General features: G+C 42.4%; 1 protein-coding gene across 4 annotated transcripts in view; it reads left to right on the top strand.

Annotated features, from left to right (window-relative positions):
* Positions 1 to 18,988, top strand: part of SLC1A2 (solute carrier family 1 member 2) — a 144,596-nt gene extending 125,608 nt beyond the window's left edge. For all 4 annotated transcript variants that reach the window (XM_059139788.1, XM_059139779.1, XM_059139803.1 and 1 more), the window contains exons 10-11: positions 5,963 to 6,194; positions 9,544 to 18,988. In XM_059139788.1, the coding sequence (XP_058995771.1) occupies positions 5,963 to 6,194; positions 9,544 to 9,615 (304 nt within the window). In that variant the 3' untranslated portion in view covers positions 9,616 to 18,988. The remainder of the gene's footprint in view (positions 1 to 5,962; positions 6,195 to 9,543) is intronic.
* The last annotated feature ends 336 nt before the right edge of the window (positions 18,989 to 19,324 follow it).

Genomic DNA, 19,324 nt, shown 5'->3' with positions numbered 1-19,324 from the left:
AGATAGATTTTGGGTGACCCTGCTCCCTCGGCTCTGTTAGTTCATGAGAACCAGGACTGTCCAACAATTCTAACACCCTCCTGCCAGAGGACTTAGATCAAGAGATAGAAAAGAGAGAAAAAGGACCGTGGCAATTGTCTTTCTCCCAGAGAACCAGACCGGGTTTGTCAGTATGAATAAGGAAGGCAAGCCCCTCTCTCATCTTTGGTGGCCCCAGAGCTAGGGCACCTGTGGCTGTGGATCCCCTTCAGCGAACGATTCTGACCTCCCCTTTGTCTTCTCTTCATAGTTCTGACACACAGTGTCCAAACCCAAGGATAGCATCAAGCACTCTAAAATTCTTTTTACCAAGTAGCCTTGAAGGACTTGAGGTCAGCAGAGTTTCCTGAACAGTCAGGACTAGTTGTGAGACAAAATGAAAGTATCCGCCTGTGGAGAAATTTCCACGTGGGAACCGCAAACTCCCATATCCTACTTTTAGCTAGACTTGGACTTCCCCAGAGTTGGTCAGACATTCCCCTGGTGGCCTCTGCTGCAAACTAAAAATCCTATCTCCTGTCTCCCTCTATCTCCCTTTCCCTCCCTTCACCTTCTCAGTCAGTTGCCTCGAATACGTTGATAACAAATAATGGCGCCACTTTCTCTTTCTCATTCAGTTTTCTATCCATGGTGAGCCATCTTCTCTCTCTGCCTCTGGCTTGTACCTGCCCTGGTTGGATCAGTAATGGGCTTCTTTGTCACTAAAACCAAGGGGGCACTTTTACTCTTCTTACCTGACCTCTTGGCTGTAATTGATATTCTCTACTACACCCTTATTTTTTTTTTAAAGATTTATTTATTTGACAGAGAGAAATCACAAGTAGACAGAGAGGCAGCCAGAGAGAGAGAGAGAGGGAAGCAAGCTCCCTGCTGAGCAGAGAGCCCAATGCGGGACTCGATCCCAGGACCCTGAGATCATGACCTGAGCCGAAGGCAGCGGCTTAATCCACTGAGCCACCCAGGCGCCCCACTACACCCTTATTTTTGAAACACGCTTCCCCCCAACTCTTCCATTTTTCTTCCATCCTTGCAGACTCTTATGCCTGTGCACATTTCTTGACTCTTGGTCACCCTCATGGTCCAGACAATACTGCCTGCTCTTCTCACTCTCCATTCCCTCCAAGGATGAACCAAACACACTTGTGGCATCCACCCATCACCTCTTTAGGTACCAACTCCTAACTCTCTATGTCTCTCCTGATAGTCCATATTCCCAACCACTTGTGGGACTTCTCTTCTTTGCTGGCTACCAGATTTCAGACCCGGTGTGTTCCAGCTGTATTGAGAACATTTCTCATCCCAACCTTTCATATCCCATACATATGGTGGCACTGTTCACTGGTTGCCCAAAACCAGAAACCTGAGAGGAACCCTTGACTCTTTTCTCATTTATTCTCTATAACCAGTCAGTCCTCAAGTCCTGTAATTCTGTCTTATAACCTTCCACCACATCTTCACTAAGTGGGTTTTACTCTTTCAGACTTGTTCTCCTTCAGAACATCCTTCATACTGGAACAAGCATGGTCTTGCTCTCCAGTGGCTCCTCATCAATCTTGGGATAATGACCTGACTCTTGAACTTGGCTGACAAGGCCATACATGATTTGGTCAGTTCTTACCTTCTGCCTCTCATCCCACTCATTTGCCTCCTAAACACTCTTAGGTGTTCTTATCCCCTCAATTTCACATTATTTATTTCTTTTCTGCCGCTTTGTCCCAGACTTATCCTTAGGACCTAAGTTGAGATACTTCTACTCAAGTCTTTCCTGGGGCCCAAGCATAATTAAAATGTCCTACCTACAAAATCCCAGAGCACCCACCACTTATTCCTACAATAACATTTATCTCACTCTATGGGGGACACAGAGAAGTAAAGAGAGTGTGGGTTCCAGGGGGAAGAGGGAGCATGGGAAGGGCTTTTTCTTGTTCTTTGTTGCCAGCGCACTGGACAAAATGTCCTGCCCACACTAAGATGCTCATTGTACATCTGTTGAATAAATAAAATGAACAAGCAAAGAACTCAACAAGTATTAGAGTCTGTGTTCTCTTCTTATTTCCACAAAGCCATTTGGATGCTCTTGTGCTCCTGTAATCAATCTTTAATGAGTTCTTAAGGCATGCCAGATGTTTCTTGAGAGGTGATTTGCTCTAGGTAAGAGAGTCAGAAGATCTGGGTTAGGGTTCTAGCTCTAAATCTAGGGCCCTTCCCATCCTGATTTTAGTGTCAGACATCAGCATGCTTTGGTTCTACTTGATCCCATCTTCATTCATTCCTGGCCTGATAGCTATTTCCTCTGGTCAGTTCATTTTCCAATTCAAGGAGGCCTGAGGGTATGGGAGAGAATAGATATTCTATTCTGAAAAGTCGATTCAGTGGCTGCTCTGGAGAGTTGGGATCTGATGTCAAAGAAAGTCAAGGGTTGAGGAAATGAGAATTTGTAAACTTATATCACCCATTTGGGTGGCAATGGATTTGTTAAACTGAAAATTCATTAACCCTTGAGCATAGTGTCTTGTGTTTTTGCCCATATGATGTGGGTGATGGCTCTTCCCAAAAGGGGAAAGAGCCAGCATATAATGAATATTCACTATGGGTCAGGAACTGGTTATATCTTCTTGAAATCCTATAAAATAGGTATTTTGCCTGCTTGAGAAAAATTCTGGTAGGGGAAGTGACCCAGGTTTTACAGTTAGGAAGTGGCGGAGCTGGTTTCAAAATCAAAGATGTCTGGCTCCAGGGCACTTTGCATTGTGGATTCTGGAAGCTCAGTGCCTGTGCTTGAATTTGGTTCTGTGACTTTATTAGGATGTGTAACTTTGCAAAGTCCCTCTGAATTTTCCTTTCTTAAATATGAATACTAAGTTTAGAAATTCCTTAAGAAATTGAAAATAGAACTACCTCTGACCCTGTAATTGTACTACCAATATTTACCCCAAAGATTCAGATGCAGTGAAAAGAAGAGCCATCTGTACTCCAGTGTTCATAGCAGCAATGGCTAAAATCGCCAAACTGTAGAAAGAGCCAAGGTGCCCTTCAACGGACGAATGGATAAAGAGGATATGGTCCATATATACAATGGAATATTATGCCTCCATAAGGAAGGATAAATACCCAACTTTTGTATCAACATGGATGGGACTGGAGGAGATTATGCTGAGTGAAATAAGTCAAGCAGAGAGAGTCAATTATCATATGGTTTCACTTACTTGTGAGCATAAGGAATAACATAGAGGACATTAGGAGAAGGAAAGGAAAAGTGAATTGGAGTAAACTGGAAGGGAAGACAAAGCACAAGCAACTGTGGACTCTGAGAAACAAACTGAGGGTTTTGGAGGGGCGGGGAGTGGTAGGTTAGGTGAGCCTGGTGGTGGGTATTAAGGAGGGCATGTATTACATGGACACTGGGTGTGGTACATAAATAATGAATCTTGGAACACTGAAAAAATTAAATTAAATTAAAAAAATACTTCTTGCAACATTTGTAGAGAGATTAAACAAGGTAATACCTGTAGAGCATATTTCTAGACATATTAAATGTGATATATCAGCTGTTGTCCTCATCACCACCATCACCATCATCAGCATCATCTCTACCACCCCTGCCTTCAGTTCATCTGCTTGCCAGTAAGGTAGATCCTTTTGGGCCATGATATAAATGGGTACTCAGAGAATTCCTCTTCACCTGAATGCTCTTTGGAATTTAACAATTGGTCAAGGATGTTGGGTTCATGGCTCAGGACACATGCCGGGTGGAACTGAAAGTAGAGTTGAAACACAGCAAAGGGGACCAACGCTATGTGATGGATAAAGAACTCAGCAGGTTAGCTGGGGGGCCACCGTAAGGATTGTCCTGCAAATAGAGTTAATGTTTCTAGGGGGAGATGGTAGCTTAACTCTGCATGTTTGGGCATTCTACCCAAGTGCTGCCAAAACAGACTTCAATTGACTAGATAAGATTTATAGTAATATTTAGAGTACACATCATCGTGTAATAACTAATGTTTTGTGAGCTCTTGCTAAATGTCTCAGAGAATTCTGTGCTAAGCACTTTGTTATCTTATTTAATCTTTGCAACAACCCAGTGTCGCAGACATTTTTATTATTTTAATCTCACAGGTGAGGCCACTAGGGCTCACAGTTAAATGTTAAGTATGATCAGTGTTGTCCAGCAAGTAGAAGGAAACGCTGGCATTTGAATCCAGGCTGTCTCCAGACGTATATATCTTTTCTTAACTATCATCATGAATACCTTCTCATCCCTTCACTCTGGGTCTTCTTACCAATCTTGGCTTTATGGTACTTAATTTTGTGGAGGACTTCAAGCACCAGTATTCATTTGTGTTCAGAGTCTATTACCCTGAGGCAGATTCTCCAAAGCAAAAGGGAGGAGAGGAGCATTCTCAGATGGAAATATGCTCCTGAGAGCTGAAGTCGGGTTCTGATCTTTATTTTTACAGGAGGAACATCTTTCTACTTGAAACCAGAGGCTGGCAGGCTCACAAGCTCCTTGCAAGGAAGCCAGGCCAGATTCCTCCTGGAGTGGCTTCATTTCTCTAATGAGAAATAGATTTAATAGTAGCAACTAGAATTTATTTTAGGACTTTGTTCTAAGAACTAATTAAAACTTCCACTTTGCCTTGAACTAATTTTAGGATCCTTATAATTTTTTTAATTAAAGGCTAGAGTGTCCTCAACTATGACGTCTTTAGCAACATTTTTGCCTAAATTCTTTCCTTTTTAGAAAAAAAGGTTTTGATTTTCCAGCATCCTTCTCTTTCAGACTTCTAGTATCTCATACACAAGGTTAAAAGGACTCTTAATACCAATTGTACTAAAGGACTAGAGAACACAATTTATTCCTAACAACTCTGTTTTCCTGGGGTTGACTTTCTAAGAAGGAGAGTTCTGGACCATCCAGTTTTTTCAAATCAGAACTTGGGAAAAAGATTTGAGAAAGGGGTTTTCTTGACACTTCCTGATTCAAGAGGCACTCTGGAAGATTTTATTTTTTTAGGTTAATAGAGAGAGCATAGCAAATTATTCTGGTTTTTCCAGGACCCACAGCCTCTGCGCATATTGATTAGGGAGAAAATTGTGGCTGGTTTTCTCATCCATTAGCTGTGTCCGTGTGTACGTATGCGTTGTGGGAAGAGTGAGGTGCTCTGGGAAAGGTATTGTTAGTTGCAGTCCTTACAAAGAGATGAATTCTCTACTATAGGAGAATTCACAGGTAGAATTAATAAGTAACATAAGAGGAGGTAATCTGGAGTCTTGGAAGAATTGTTTACATCAGGAAGAATTGCTGGACACCACTAGTAGTGTCCTCCTACTTTCCTTCTACTTGTTGGAGCCTGGGTGCCAGTTCCGAGATCTGAGAACTATTTTCCTCCAATGCTTCCTTCTCTCCTTTTTTTTTTTTTTTTTTTTGCTATTGTTTATTGGTTTTTTTTTTTAAAGATTTTATTTATTTATCAGAGAGAGAGGGGGAGAGAGCCAGTACAGGCAGACAGAATGGCAGGCAGAGGCAGAGGGAAAAGCAGGCTCCCCTCTGAGCAAGGAGCCCGATGTGGGACTCGATCCCAGGAAGCTGGAATCATGACCTGAGCCGAAGGCAGCTGCTTAACCAACTGAGGCACCCAGGCGTCCCCAATTGGGTTTTTTTTTTTTTTAACCATCCATCAGAGATTTTGCTAAACCCTTTATATACATGATCTCATTTAATTTTCATACAAGCTGATGAAGTATGATTGTCATCTCCAATCGACCAACAAGGAAATCAAGGCTTATAAAAATTAAGTAACTTGCCCCAGATCAGACAAAGGAAAAATCAGAGCAGTCCCAGGTTTCTCTGGTTCTAGACCTTGGCCTCTTGGCCACCATGTCACTGCTCCTTCACTAAATGTTTTCTGTTCTTTTTTCTCAGGGACAGGATGAGAACTTCAGTCAATGTTGTGGGGGACTCTTTTGGGGCTGGGATTGTCTATCACCTCTCCAAGTCTGAGCTGGATACTATTGACTCCCAGCATCGAGTGCATGAAGATATTGAAATGACCAAGACTCAGTCCATTTATGATGATGTGAAGAACCACAGGGAAAGCAACTCTAATCAATGTGTCTATGCTGCACACAACTCTGTCATAGTAGATGAGTGCAAGGTACCTTTCCCCTTCATGGATATTGAGACCTGTATATAATAGTGCATGCTCGATTTCCTAAGGCAAGCACAAAAAATCCCTGCATGTATTATTGTCACATTTATTTCTCTGAAGGATCATGTAACCCAAGCTTCTGTGAGTCCCAGATCATCTAACTCTGTGTCTAACATACCAGGAAATCATCAGGTCTTACAGTGGGAGAGCTGATCACTTGCTTGGTTTGTCTGTGTGATGTAAAACAGTCATTCTGATGCCCCCTCCCCCAATCCAATGACTCCACAAATGTGATTGGTTTTCTTGAATATTTTGCCAAAGAATTTGTGGTTTCTAAAGCTTTGCTGGATTTCAAATATTCTATTCCTTGAATGAAACACCAAGAGAAATACCCAGAATCACTTACTTTACATAGCATAACTATTCCTTCTTGCTGTATATTAATTACATATTGGTCAAAAATACACCCACCCAACTTTGCACAACTATCTTTCCCTTAATTATTTTTGTGAGAAGGTGAGTTTTGAACTGGCAGTCATTTTGCTCCAAGAATGGGGGAGCTATTTCAAGTAAAGGACAACCATACTTCAGGACAATTATTCATAGATAACCACGTTTCCTACAGTGGCAGCCCTATCTTTCCTGAATCATGGATGTTCTGGCCTCTTTCACAAGCTACTGGGTACTAAGTCTTCAAGCTTGATGGGCTCTGTCTAGCCTTCATTGTAACTAACTTGACATTGTCAAAGACAGAGTGTCATGACCAGAGTGAAGCAAATTTGGAGAAACCCTGGCAGGTGAGCAGAGTCAACTCTGCGGGCTGGGTTACTAATATGGTTCCGGGAAGCAACTGAGGGAATCTGTACCCTGTACAGATTTCTGATCCTTTTTTGACTCCTGTTGACAAGATCTCATTTAATACTTAATTTCTTCCTGGGTTCCTTCTGGGTCATTCCAAGTATAAACCATGGCTTCTGCTGGACAATTAAGGGTAGCATAGGAGTGATTCTCTTAACTGGACTGTAACATAGATCCAGAAATCTAATGGACCAGCAACAGTCTTTTGCTCCTCTCCTCTATATCAGGTACAGGAGTGGATGAGCCGAGGCTCTAGTACAAATTAAGGAAGGACTCGCCCATCAAGAGACAACTGCAAAAATTAATTGACTCAATGAAAATGATTCAAATTATTAGAAATTCAGATGTACCTAAAGCACATATTCCATTCTCCTGGAATGTTAGTGTTTCCCACATCTAAATGAACATGCTGGGTTATTCTCCATCAAAATGTTAGTCTGGGCCAACAAGGGTCCACATTCCCGTGGAATGGCTTTATGCTCAATTTAACAAGTATTTATTGTGTGCCTTGTGGGGTTTCGCTTAGCACCTCCATCTCGTTCCTATGACCTCCTCTATTTTCATCATTCATCAAATGTTTATTGGGGGTCCATTATCTGCCAAGTCCTGAAATGGGCATGGAAGGACAGCAAAGCGAATGTATAATTTTGTAGTAAAGGCTTAAACCTCCTTCTGGTCCATTCTCTGTCTCACTATTTTTAAACAAGATGGGACATCAATGCTTCCCGCCAGTCCCCCACTCCTTCTTGCTTTCTGTTACCCAGGTGGCTGAAGGAGACAGAGATGAGATGGACTGGTGAGTGGAGCCCTAGCTTCTTGGCATCTTTTTTTATTTTTTTTTAAGATTTTATTTATTTATTTGACAGACAGAGATCACAAGTAGGCAGAGAGGCAGGTGGGGGAGGGGGGGGGAAGCAGGCTCCCTGTAGAGCAGAGAGCCGGTCGCGGGGCTCAATCCCAGGACCCTGGGATCATGACCCGAGCCAAAGGCAGAGGCTTTAACCCACTGAGCCACCCAGGCGCCCCATGCCCTAGCTTCTTTGAACCCAGCCAGAAAAAGAAAGAAATGTTAAAAAACAAAAAGCTGCTCTCCCAGCCACTTTGGAAACACAGGCCCCAGTATTCAACCATGATGACAATAACAGGCCCAACCCTGAGTGCTGCCTGGTGTTCCAGAGGCACCTGAACTTGACCTATGATTCTGGACAGCTCTTGATCTTGTTCATCACTCAAAAGCAACTAGGCACATTCAAGGTGAGAGTGAACAGACCGCTTTCTCCAGGCAGATAGTTTGTTCCTGGCAGTCTTTCTTGACAGTTCACTGAAGGGGAAACAAATTTGCTGCAGCTCTGGTCAAGATGTTAACCGCTTCAAGCATCGTCGCATCCTGTTGGCCTCTTCTATTTTCAAACTCTTGCCTTTGTCACCGTAGTTTGAAGTTGTGCATGAACTTTTACACTTTTATCAGAATAACTGCATGTAGGATGGTCATGGCTTGTTGCATGGTCTTTCTAAAGGAATATAGGGGGCCTTCCGGGGTTCGGAGGAGGAACGCAACGAACAGCTTTTATCTTCACACGCTTGGTTTCGTTTTCTGTCCCTGGCATGTTGTGTGTGTTTCTAACGCGTGTGTTTCACTTCCACTCGGGTAAGAAGAAGCTCGGATTTCTTTCAAACATTGCTGCATTTGTCATATTTCCATATCCTAATGCTTCCATAAATCCAGTCTCTCCATTATGTGGAATATCAGTCGTGGGTTTAAGTTTGCACATGACGTTGAGGACAGACAGACAGAAGGTAAGCTAGGAAACGACTTAGAAGCGGAGGGGAACACCTCCTGTTCAGTGTAAGGGTTCAGTTCACTTAGAGCCAGGGAAGCCCTGATACAGACAGGCTGGTAGGGATACCTGATTATGAAATGTCTGCGTTGAAATCATTTAGGTCCACTTGTCACGGATCTCTGGCTTTTAATCCCTTATTTTCTTTTTTCACATTTAAAGCCTGGATAGCGTATCTGGTATCCAGACTCTCTCGATCTCTGATTTTGCAATTGGGCACGTATAAACCGACCTGGCCTCCTTGGGACTGAACCTTTCACATGCATGTGTAGAACTAGCTGTCGAGTTCCGGGGGGTTTTCTCTGGTTGTATGGAGTAGCACAAGGACACTGTTTTGTTAAGGGCTGCATTCTTAGATGATGGGTCTGTGTGCAGCTTGACACGCCCCCAACCCTAAAATCAGAGTGGAAGTTATTCTTCAAACTGCAGATTGTCTCTAGCTCCTCCATACTCCCCAAGGCCAATGTGGACTTTTCAGTATTTACAAATCCATCTTGAAAAGCAAGATGGGCTCCCAATCTGCTGGGAAAGAATGACATTTCAAAGTAGTAATGAGGTTGTAGAGCGAAGCTTGGATCTGGTGCTCCTCCGTATAACCCGTGGGGGAGGTTTTCTGGTTCACGGCCTGTTAGCTGGATGCTGATGATAATTATTTTCAGGTGACTCTGGCAGCCAACGGAAAGTCCGCCGACGGCGGAGTCGAGGAAGAGCCGTGGAAACGTGAAAAATAAGGACATGACTCTCAGCAAAGTTTTGAACAAACTCCCCAGCGTATCTTATGGTAAAAAGAGAATATAAAAAAGCTGTCTTAAAAAGGAAAAAAAAAAAAAAAGCATCTATTTCTGTGTTTACTTAATCTGCTAGCCAAGGCTTCAAGGATCTGTCGTGAGTCAGTGATAAGCGCGGTGCGGTGTCTTTGCCAAGTGATGCTTTGTAAATGCCTCATTTTCTCACCTGTGTTATTGTCTGAACGGAGGCTGCTGGAGGAATCCGTTTGAATTGAAGACACGTTCTGGCCAGCTTCCCTTTACTCTCTAAATGTAGAGCTGCGGATCCTCTTTTCCCAGGGGATTAAAGCATGTGGTGCATCCTGGGGACTTTGGATAAAGAGCAGACACTCAGTGTGTGATTCCTTCAGGTGTCGTCCCTGCTTCTGCTTTGGTACACACAAGAGATTCTGTTAGAAGCCTCTAGACGTAATCCTCTTGAAATGTCTTAGGGGTGGTCCATGTGTTAATTAAAAGCAAACCCCTGTCTTTGGGAACTCTGAGAATCTACCTTCTGTATACTCTCTCAATTAAATATTTCAAAGAGAATGGTAGTAGGAACCATGCTCTTCAAGGCAGCCAATTATGGAACCCACTGAGTTTCTGCTCTGCCCTATCCGGTCCTGGGAAATCATTACTGAAATTTCAAAGTCCTCGTAATTTGCTCTCAATGATGATAATGGATTAGGATGTAATCTGCATAGCGTTGCTGTGCATGTGGACAAACGAGAGCACAGCCAACGTCAACTTTAACCAGAGTCAAATGTTCCAATTCGGTTGGCATTCACCTGGCAGAGTGAAATCGAGTGAGATGATTTGATCGATGCTTTACTTTCTTCGTTCCAGCTGTAAAATTCTTTTTTGTATTTCTAACCAAAAAAAAGACATTTTTAATCGCAAATTATTTCAGTCACAATCTCATTAACCTAGAAGGTCTAACCACTCTACTCTCCTCACAGGTAGAGAGGACAGTTACGCTGGCTGTGCCGCTTTTAAGACCATCTCTCGATAAAAACAAAACACTGTCCATGATCTAGCACATAGAGAGCTTTCTCTTGTATTCTCTCAAAGCACTTGAATCTAGTTACAGGGCACAGTTGAAAGCAGAGTCAATCTGCTTCCCAGTCTTCTGTGTAGCAAGGAACAGGAAACAAACGTGCAAAATTCCAGAAAGGTGACATTCCTATGGCAAAGTCAAGACGGCCGTAAGCCATGAAATGGGAGCAGACGATGGCTCCTCACAACTTCAAGATGGCGTCTTCAAGGCTGTTACGTTTGAGGAGTCAGTACTATAAGGGGATTAGCACCGTGCCTTGTAGGCCATAGGCACCCAACGAATCCCAGTGGTGGATTGTGCACACTAAACTTGTCAGTTTCTCTACTATCCTTTTCTGTTGAATAACTCACAGTATTTTCCTAAGGTTGCAGGCTCTGGGAGATTGCTGGGAACTTGAACCTGAATCACTGAGAAATAAAGTACATTTGACTGACTTTGAGGAGTGTGTAGAAAGTTGGTCTACATATAGGAGTCAGGTGGTCATCAGAGACCGGCAGATGGGTGCTGGGTACACATCAAGAGTTGTACTGTCCAAATGCTCTGAGAATAGGTTGTACATAGACATCATGGACCCTTTATTGCCCATTCCTAGTGACTTTTCTCTTCCAAACCAGACACCTTCGGAACATATGAGAGATATAAGATTCTGATTGCTTTTGTCTCTCAGACCCTCATTATTTTTGGATAAGGACCACCGTTGAGCAGTATTAAGCAGCTTTTTGCCTTTTTTTCTTTTTAGTGTCATTGGTCTTCTTCATTTTCATTAGATGGACAGTTAACTGGGTCACCAAGGACTTGTGAAATGCAGTAGTGGACAATAAATACACCCTTTAGAGCTGATACTGTGGGTCAAGAGGACAGGTCCTGGATTTAGCTATGAAACTCTTATGGATTGTCTTTAAGTGGTGCTCCCAAGAGCTTTGTGATAGAGAAGAGAAGGATCTAGACGAGGCACCAAGGAGTTTGTGGGTTTTGCTGTTTAAGGCCAGCTTAGCACTTGTAAATGCTGACGTGTTTCTCAAAAGAGTGGTCTTGGGATTGTCTCCCCAAGACTCTGCCTCAGTGTCTTCCTGCTTTGCTTTGTCTTCCTAGTTATTCTATAAAATATATAAGGGGACAATGTGTTCAGAAGAAGCAAGGTGTACAGCTTAACAAAACATGTTTTTCTGGTTTTAGACTACCTGTAATACATTTCATGAGAATGTATTTAGGAAATCACTTTCATCTGGAAATTCACATCATATTACAAATGAATAATCTGTTAAAGTCAGGACTAACCCGAAAATCCAGGATGTATGTAGAGCTGACGTATGACTGTGATCTCTATTTTTTTAGGTCTTGTTCATTCTTCTTATGCCATGCCCACTAGGGCTTCCCTTGGCCAGCAAGAGTGCCATAAACAGGACAAACAGATCCAGAGTATACCTCTAAGAACCCTTTTCTAAATAAGATACCCATAATCTTTCCGTTATGTGCACAGATTTATATTAATAGGTTCACCACAGTTGTAAATGCTTATAACAGTCCATTAATATTTGATGATGCATAAGTTATATATGGACACAGGAGGCCAGATCCACACGCTGCATCCCATAAGGTCTGTAAGTCAGGGCTTTGGCAACACCATTTTTTGTTACTAACTCATTCACTCTTTTTAGGAATCCAAATCATTTTGAGAAAAAAATCAATTAAACAGACTTTCATCCTCCCCTTTATAATTTTTGCCCACAGCAACCCAAGTAGAACCACCATTTGATTCCCAACTACAGTTCAATAAGCCAAATTTAATCAGCAGGAAGAATGGCTTCTCTCTCACGCTAAGGCTTTACCTTAGGTCTTTGGGAATATGCCTCCCATGCGGAGCATCAAAGAAATCAAGGCAGTCTTCTAGACCACAGAGGTCCAGGTCTTCAGGTAATAAGATCTGAACCACATAGACATCAGATTCAGTTCTTTATTTCCTGCTGGGTGTGTAAACACAGCCTGTAGTCTTATTGCCTGAAGAAGTTACCTTGTCCGGTAAAAGACAAGTATTCGCTTCTCCTCTGCAATATTGGTTGGCCGAAAGAAAGAGTGCCAAATGCCTCAGTCTTGGATTCAGACTTGTGGAAACTGAAAAAGGCTTAGAGGAAATTCAATGTATGGGGATATGTATTCCCGGTAGGAAATCTGAGGAATCCCAATGACTGAGTAGAGGGCCTCAGGCCACTTCCAACCTTGCATGGGGAAGTATGTCACTTGCAAGTGTCTAGTCAAGAAAACCTTTCAGGGTTGGGTAACTCATCTACCTGCTCCCTGAAAGGAAATCCAATCCTTCCATGTTTTTGCAAATACCACACTTCCTTTTATTCCCAAAAGCAAACACTATGACAATATTTTACTTTTGTCAGAATCAAGGAATCTATCTGTACTATAGTTTCCCATGAAATACAGCAGTAAGTCGGAACAAGTACACTAATGCTCAGAGAGAATTTTTCTATGGTTCAAACCCTTAATGGGAAGGTCTTCGTACCTCTTGCTTGGCTTGATGGTCAAAAGTGCTCAGCAGTTATACCCAATGGAGGTGGCTCTTCTTCCCTGCTCTTTGATTCTTGGGGCCATACAGTTGTCTAGGTTGGTGTTTTTGCCTTTCTTATTCTCCAAATAAATTCATCCCTAGGCAAGCAAAAGGACCAAGCAGATTTTTTTCAGTTGTCGTAATACCCACTTGGACTATTAGGGTCATGCTAAGTGTCTTCTTCATCCCCTTCACCTACTTCACCCATCCCCGCCACCCACCTTGCCTCTGGCAACCGGCAGTTTGCTCTATTTTTTCATTTTGTCTTTTTATCTTTGCTCCTTTGTTTTGTTTTTTTAAATTCCCCATATGAGTGAAGTCATATGGTATTTGTCTCTGACCAGCTTATTTCACTTAACTCTATATACCCTCTGAGAACCTAAAAAGAGTAAGTTTAAGCAAATAAGCTGAAGGAATCCTGAAGTGAGAGTTTTGTAAATCTAGTTGCCAGAAATGAGTGGCCTCAGGATCTCTGGTACTTTCTGGCTGGAATCTAGAATAAGGGCCATCGAGTGCCAACCCGGGCAGACACCATAGGCAGATTGTTCTCTTTAGGTCAAACAAGTCCAAAGCTGCTCATGCTATAGCTGCCCATGGTCTTCTCAAAAGGAAAACCCATGTTCCCACTCTTCCTCCTCCTTTCTCATTCCACCTGTCATTGTTGCTGCTTGAGAGACCATTAGTAAAGCACTGCATGCGTTAGGGCAAGGGTTGTTTCTAGAAAAGACGACAAGGGATCTTCTTTGAGTATTATCTCATTTCATAGCAGAACACAGTGAATTCACATGATGACACAGGGAGGATGAGAAATAATGCCATTGGATACAACAACCGTTTGACTTAGACTCTGCCAATGTTGAGCTGTGTAACTTAGACAAGTCACTTGATGCCCAAGCCTCATTCTGTCCCATACTTAAAACAAAGTGGTTGGATTAAGCAATTAAAACCCTCTTGGGGCCCTAAGAATCCATGATATTACGATCTCTGCTTGAATTTCTTTTTTCATAAGAAGCTTACTACTGTGAAGTATGACCTGCTTATATTTTAAGTCAGAGTGGCCCACAATACAGAATAATCAATTTGGATTTTTTTTTTTTGTCCCCTTGGGATGATATTAAATTCAAGTCTTTCTCTTCCTTTGATGTTTTCCAACAAGCTTGGAAGATGGCCACGTTAATCTGTAGTTTGGTTTTCTGGGATACAAACAGACATCCTTTGACAAAATGGCCCTTGGCCTCACTCACTGTCTTAGTAGAAGTAGCCATTCAGCTCAAAGAAGACGGTTGCCAGGGAGGCAAGGGGAGCGTAGCACTTCCCTCAGGGGCTGAGAATGTTCCTGCTGTAGTAACAGAACCCACTCTGAGCCCAAAGCACACAGTTTTCTGCACACCGTCTTAACTGCCAACCCACTATGGGACTTTGGGAACCTTTGGCAAATAAACTTGAACCCTCTTAGGAGATTTGGTGCAAGACTTACACACTAATACCTTCCCTCCCTGCCCACACGCAGATGCACATAACTGAGCACAGGCTAATCCTGGGCTAAGTCCCTTCTCTGCAGGGATATTTGAATTCATTTTCAAATGGTCCTCTTGGTTTGTTTTCATCGTGGGCATCCTGTCCCAGCTAGAGAAGCTCTATCTTACAAGAGTGGAGTTGGGCTGGTTTCTAGGGTAGATATAAGGCACGGTCTGTCTGCAAGGTGCCGGCTACCAGCTCGGTTTTGGAACACACTCTTGCACTTTGTGGTATGGCTGCAATGGCCCCCTGCTTTTGTCCTTGCCCTGTGCCCATGCTTCTGCTAAATATGGAATAGGTTTGGTATTTACTTGGTTGCCAAAGAAGCCCAATTTTTTAGATTTGGGGAAGCAAGACATAAATGTAAGACAGAAAGGACTAGGCCAGGGTTTTTGTTGTTTGGTCTTCAAGTGCAGAAGGCCTGAGGCAAAGGCAGCAAGACAAAGGCTAATTCTCCACTGACCCATGGAAGAACCTGTAGACAAGCAAGAGAAGCCCGCACATTCTTACTTGATTCACTCAACTTATTATTAAATTATTACTCATGGTTTTGTTCATTTGTTTGTTTTGTTTTTCCCTATGTCCAGCCTGGCTTCACCTTCCTACCTCCAGACCAAGTATCTATTTTGAGATTTTTAAAGTCCTTCTGATTGTCACACAGGGCCCTTTTGTGCTGAGACTAAACCCTGCTACAGAAACAGAACCCACTCTTTTGCAGAGTCAACACATGACTTAGAGCATGGGTCATCACAGGTCTCCAGTCTCTCCGGAGACACCCCCGATCCCTGGGTGAGTGTTGGAACATAACAGCTGACAGTGACCCTTGTCATTCCTGGTGGAGACGGGAATGATGCTGTCAGGGCCTTGCTCCCTCTGGGGCTCTGCTTCTCTCCACGGCATCTATTCAGCCTGCCTAGAAATGGCCATTGCCTATGGTAGGAGAGAATTGCACGCACTCACTGAGAAAGCTGGTCTAGCACAGCTCTGAGGTTTCTCATGCACGCAGCGAATCCTCTGAGATGTGTGATCGGAAAGCTGGCCCACTGGTTGCTTACTTACTACTCCAGGAGAGTAATTGTCCTTACTAGGAACTCAACCTTGGGCATCCAGATCTTTCCATAAATCACCTTAACTTCCTCTCTTCTTCCTCCTCCCCCTGGGGAACCTCAGCATTGCATTCCCATGTTGCACAACACAGATCAGATTATCTGGTCGCTCTAGAGATTTGTATATAAAAGACTACTTTTGTGAGGATTTTTGTATATTGTTTTTCTATTTGTTTTTTACGGCTTAAGGAGAGAGCTGGCAAACTGTGAATCTAATTTGATCTTGCTGCCAGCAGATACATTTTGGCTTCCTGGTAAGAACCGACGTTACCAGGGACAACCCATTGCCCTGTGATCAGTATCTCACCCAGCGAAATTCCTCCAGCCCTGTGTTACATTCTTTTTTAAACAAATCCCTGGACTTCTTTACTATTATTTATAAAGAGCATGAGGAAATGTATTTATAGTCCTGGATATTATATGTTTAATATTGATTTAGCCTTTAATAATGTTATAGGTTTGTATCTATTCTTCATAAATCACAGAGAGCTCAGTGTAGACTGAATTAATCTATTTCGTATCTGTAATTTTGCAGACAGATATTTTCTTATGGTATTTTCTATATAACCACATAGGTAGAATTATAACTAATTAGAGCACAAGACATTTCTATGGCAACTCAGAGCCTATCAGTTGTTTCCTGAGCATATAACCGCATTCAAAAAATTTAAGAATCTTGTCCTTCACGCCTCAATGAACAAAATGACCATAAAGAACGAGGAATCACTTCAGTCTCTTAGCTGGTTAAAATACGCATTTAAACAATCAGTCTTTTCAATTTGAGGAATGGTGCTAATTCCTTGTTTTTCCAGCTAAGCATTCAAATTTCACCAAAGTAAGATGACGAAAAATAAGGTGATGAGCGTGGGATCATTTCTGTATCAGATCTTCCCCTGCCTCCCCCCAACCATTTATGTCAAAATTGGCTTTGGAAAACCTTGAGTAGAGAGCTTGAGGATGAGTGCTAGGAAGCAACTCGGGACAGATTTGTTGCAGTTCATGCTTGCCAAGCAAATTGCTAGTAAATGTCACACTGTTATGTGAATTGAGCACATATTTTTAAGAAAAAGGTTATTAGTACTAGCTATGAAGCAATACCCTTAATCACTGGGGCTGGAGGTGGGAGCTTAGAGTCACACTGAAATAGTTTAGAAGGAGCCCAGGTAGATTCTGTCCTCAGGTGAATAATGATCTATGTAATTCCCCCAAAAGGCAAATCAATAGCCACTGCGAAGACCAGGGGGTCTTCCTTCTGCCAAACACCCTTTCTGATATGGTCGTAGCGCTAGTATTTTTGCCATGTTTAGAGAAGATTGTCAATTCCATAGAAAGTGTTCTGGTATGTATTTGAAACTGTTCCTCATTCAGCAAACAGATGAGAAGTGCCCTCAACTGGCAATGATTGTATCTGTGATTTTCGAGTCCAGAGAGCTGTTCAAGGCATGAAGTTCTTGTGTGTCTACAGTAACACTTGGTTCGTGCATGAAGAACAGTGCCTGTGCACTTTGTGTAGCTATAATGTAGGTAACTATGCGTAATTTCAGTGAAATGGTGTATAGATGTATTTTAATTTAATTTAAATGTTATCTTTAGCTTTTCATCTAAATGTGGTAGGCATGTTGATTGGGTGTTTTGGAAAACCCTATTTTTCCCTCTTAGATAACTAGTGAAGCACTTCTCCTCTTTTTAAATGTGATCTAGCGGTACGTATCAGTGAAGAACTTCTCTATGAATCCTTTGTACCAATGATTCTGTGAAAGTCTGGGCATCCAGCATCTTTGTAAATATGCAATTCCGAGCAAGGGAGGGTTGGGTGTGTGTCATGATTCTTAGTGAAAGGTCATCAGACATCTGTCCAATGCATGGCAAATACAGTTGCGGAGCTTCTGATGATCTAGGCCTAAGTCGGGGTAGAATGAGGACACTTATCTACAGCCTTCCTTTGCTTGGTGGATTGGACTCAAGAAAGATAAAAAGTTAGCCTGCTTATGTGCATGCTTATATCCTGTCCTTAGGTAAAGGTATGCCTCTCTGGTTGCCAGATACTGATCAGGATGCTCATGACTTAGAGGTTCTGAAGAACCTTGTCCCCCTTGGTTTCTCGAGTCATGTTAACTAACTGCCATGTAGGCAAAACCCCATAGAAGCACAGTTCTTGTAGTAAACTGTACAGACGTCCATAGAAAGAGCACTAGAGGCCCAAGAATGGTCAGTATAAAGCTTCAGGGTTACAAAAAGACAACTGATGAGGCACAGATCCCACAGATGTGAAGGAAGTATGACCTCTCCCTTGTAGGCTCCGTGTGAATGTTTTGAGTGATTGGAGATGAGATAACTAATGCAAATATCCACTTGCCTCCTAAAACACACATTCTGTCTCATGATCACTACCTGGAATGCTGTAGCATCGACAGTTCCCATCACTCCCTTTCTCCTCCCCAAGGACAGAGGAAAATGGCCGTGCACAGTTGGGAACATCAAGTGCCTCTGTCTTTCACAAAAAGGAGGGGAAGCCTGCACAATCCCATGAGGGCACAAAGCACATTAATTTTCAGTGGCTTCTCCAGTGATTGGAGTGAGGGGGTACAGATGGCAGAACAGACACATTTTTCCTGGAAAATGTGGCCTCTTTAACTCCTGTCAGATTCCGGGTGGAAACCCTACTGAAGAAAAAGCCAGCCTTTAGGTAAGGTTTCTTCAGAAGGTTCTTGTGTGTCCAGAATGAAAGATAAGAATAACTGTTTCCCTCAACTTCACCATCCCCATTGGTCTAAAGTCATGTAGCCCAGAGCACTGATAGCACATATGTGTTTAAAGACTAATGAATGAAAACAGATAAAAATTTCAACTAATTTTGGGGATATTTCTTCAATATGGTACTAGGCAATGCCTCATTGGCAAAGCACTTCTGGGGTAGTTGAGATCTTTCGTTTTCACCTTGAGCTTTCTTACCATGTGGACTGATTACTGTTAACATTTCATGTGTAAAATAACTGGATATTCTTTATATACTGGAAGCAATCTGTGAATCCAATATTTCACTAAGTGTTTTAACTTTTGTGTATATATCTCTCATCAATAAATGTGCATTCTGATTTCTCTTGGTCGTTGCCTCTCCTTCAGTTCCCATTTTAAACTAGCATTGGTTCCATAGTGGGGGAGGGGGTCTTTCCAGAAGTGTTTCTTCTGGAAAAACTGTGGACTGAAAAGTACAGTGTCCAAATGAATACTTTCCAGAATGCCTAATTATCTAATGGAGTCATGTCATACCTAAAGTTAGTGAAGTGGACAAAAATGGGATGTAATCCAAATTTTCCCTGTGAATCACTTGGTCTATCTCCCAAATCTTGGGGTTTGATCCAGGGTTTATTTCTCAGTTATGTGAAATGCCCATCACAAGTTGCCTCAGGGACTCTGTTGTATACCATCTTTGCT

This window comes from Mustela lutreola, chromosome 1, assembly GCF_030435805.1.
Source record: "Mustela lutreola isolate mMusLut2 chromosome 1, mMusLut2.pri, whole genome shotgun sequence".
Lineage (NCBI taxonomy): Eukaryota > Metazoa > Chordata > Mammalia > Carnivora > Mustelidae > Mustela > Mustela lutreola.
Note: the sequence above shows the minus strand (reverse complement) of the source record. Positions and strands in the feature narration are given on the sequence as shown.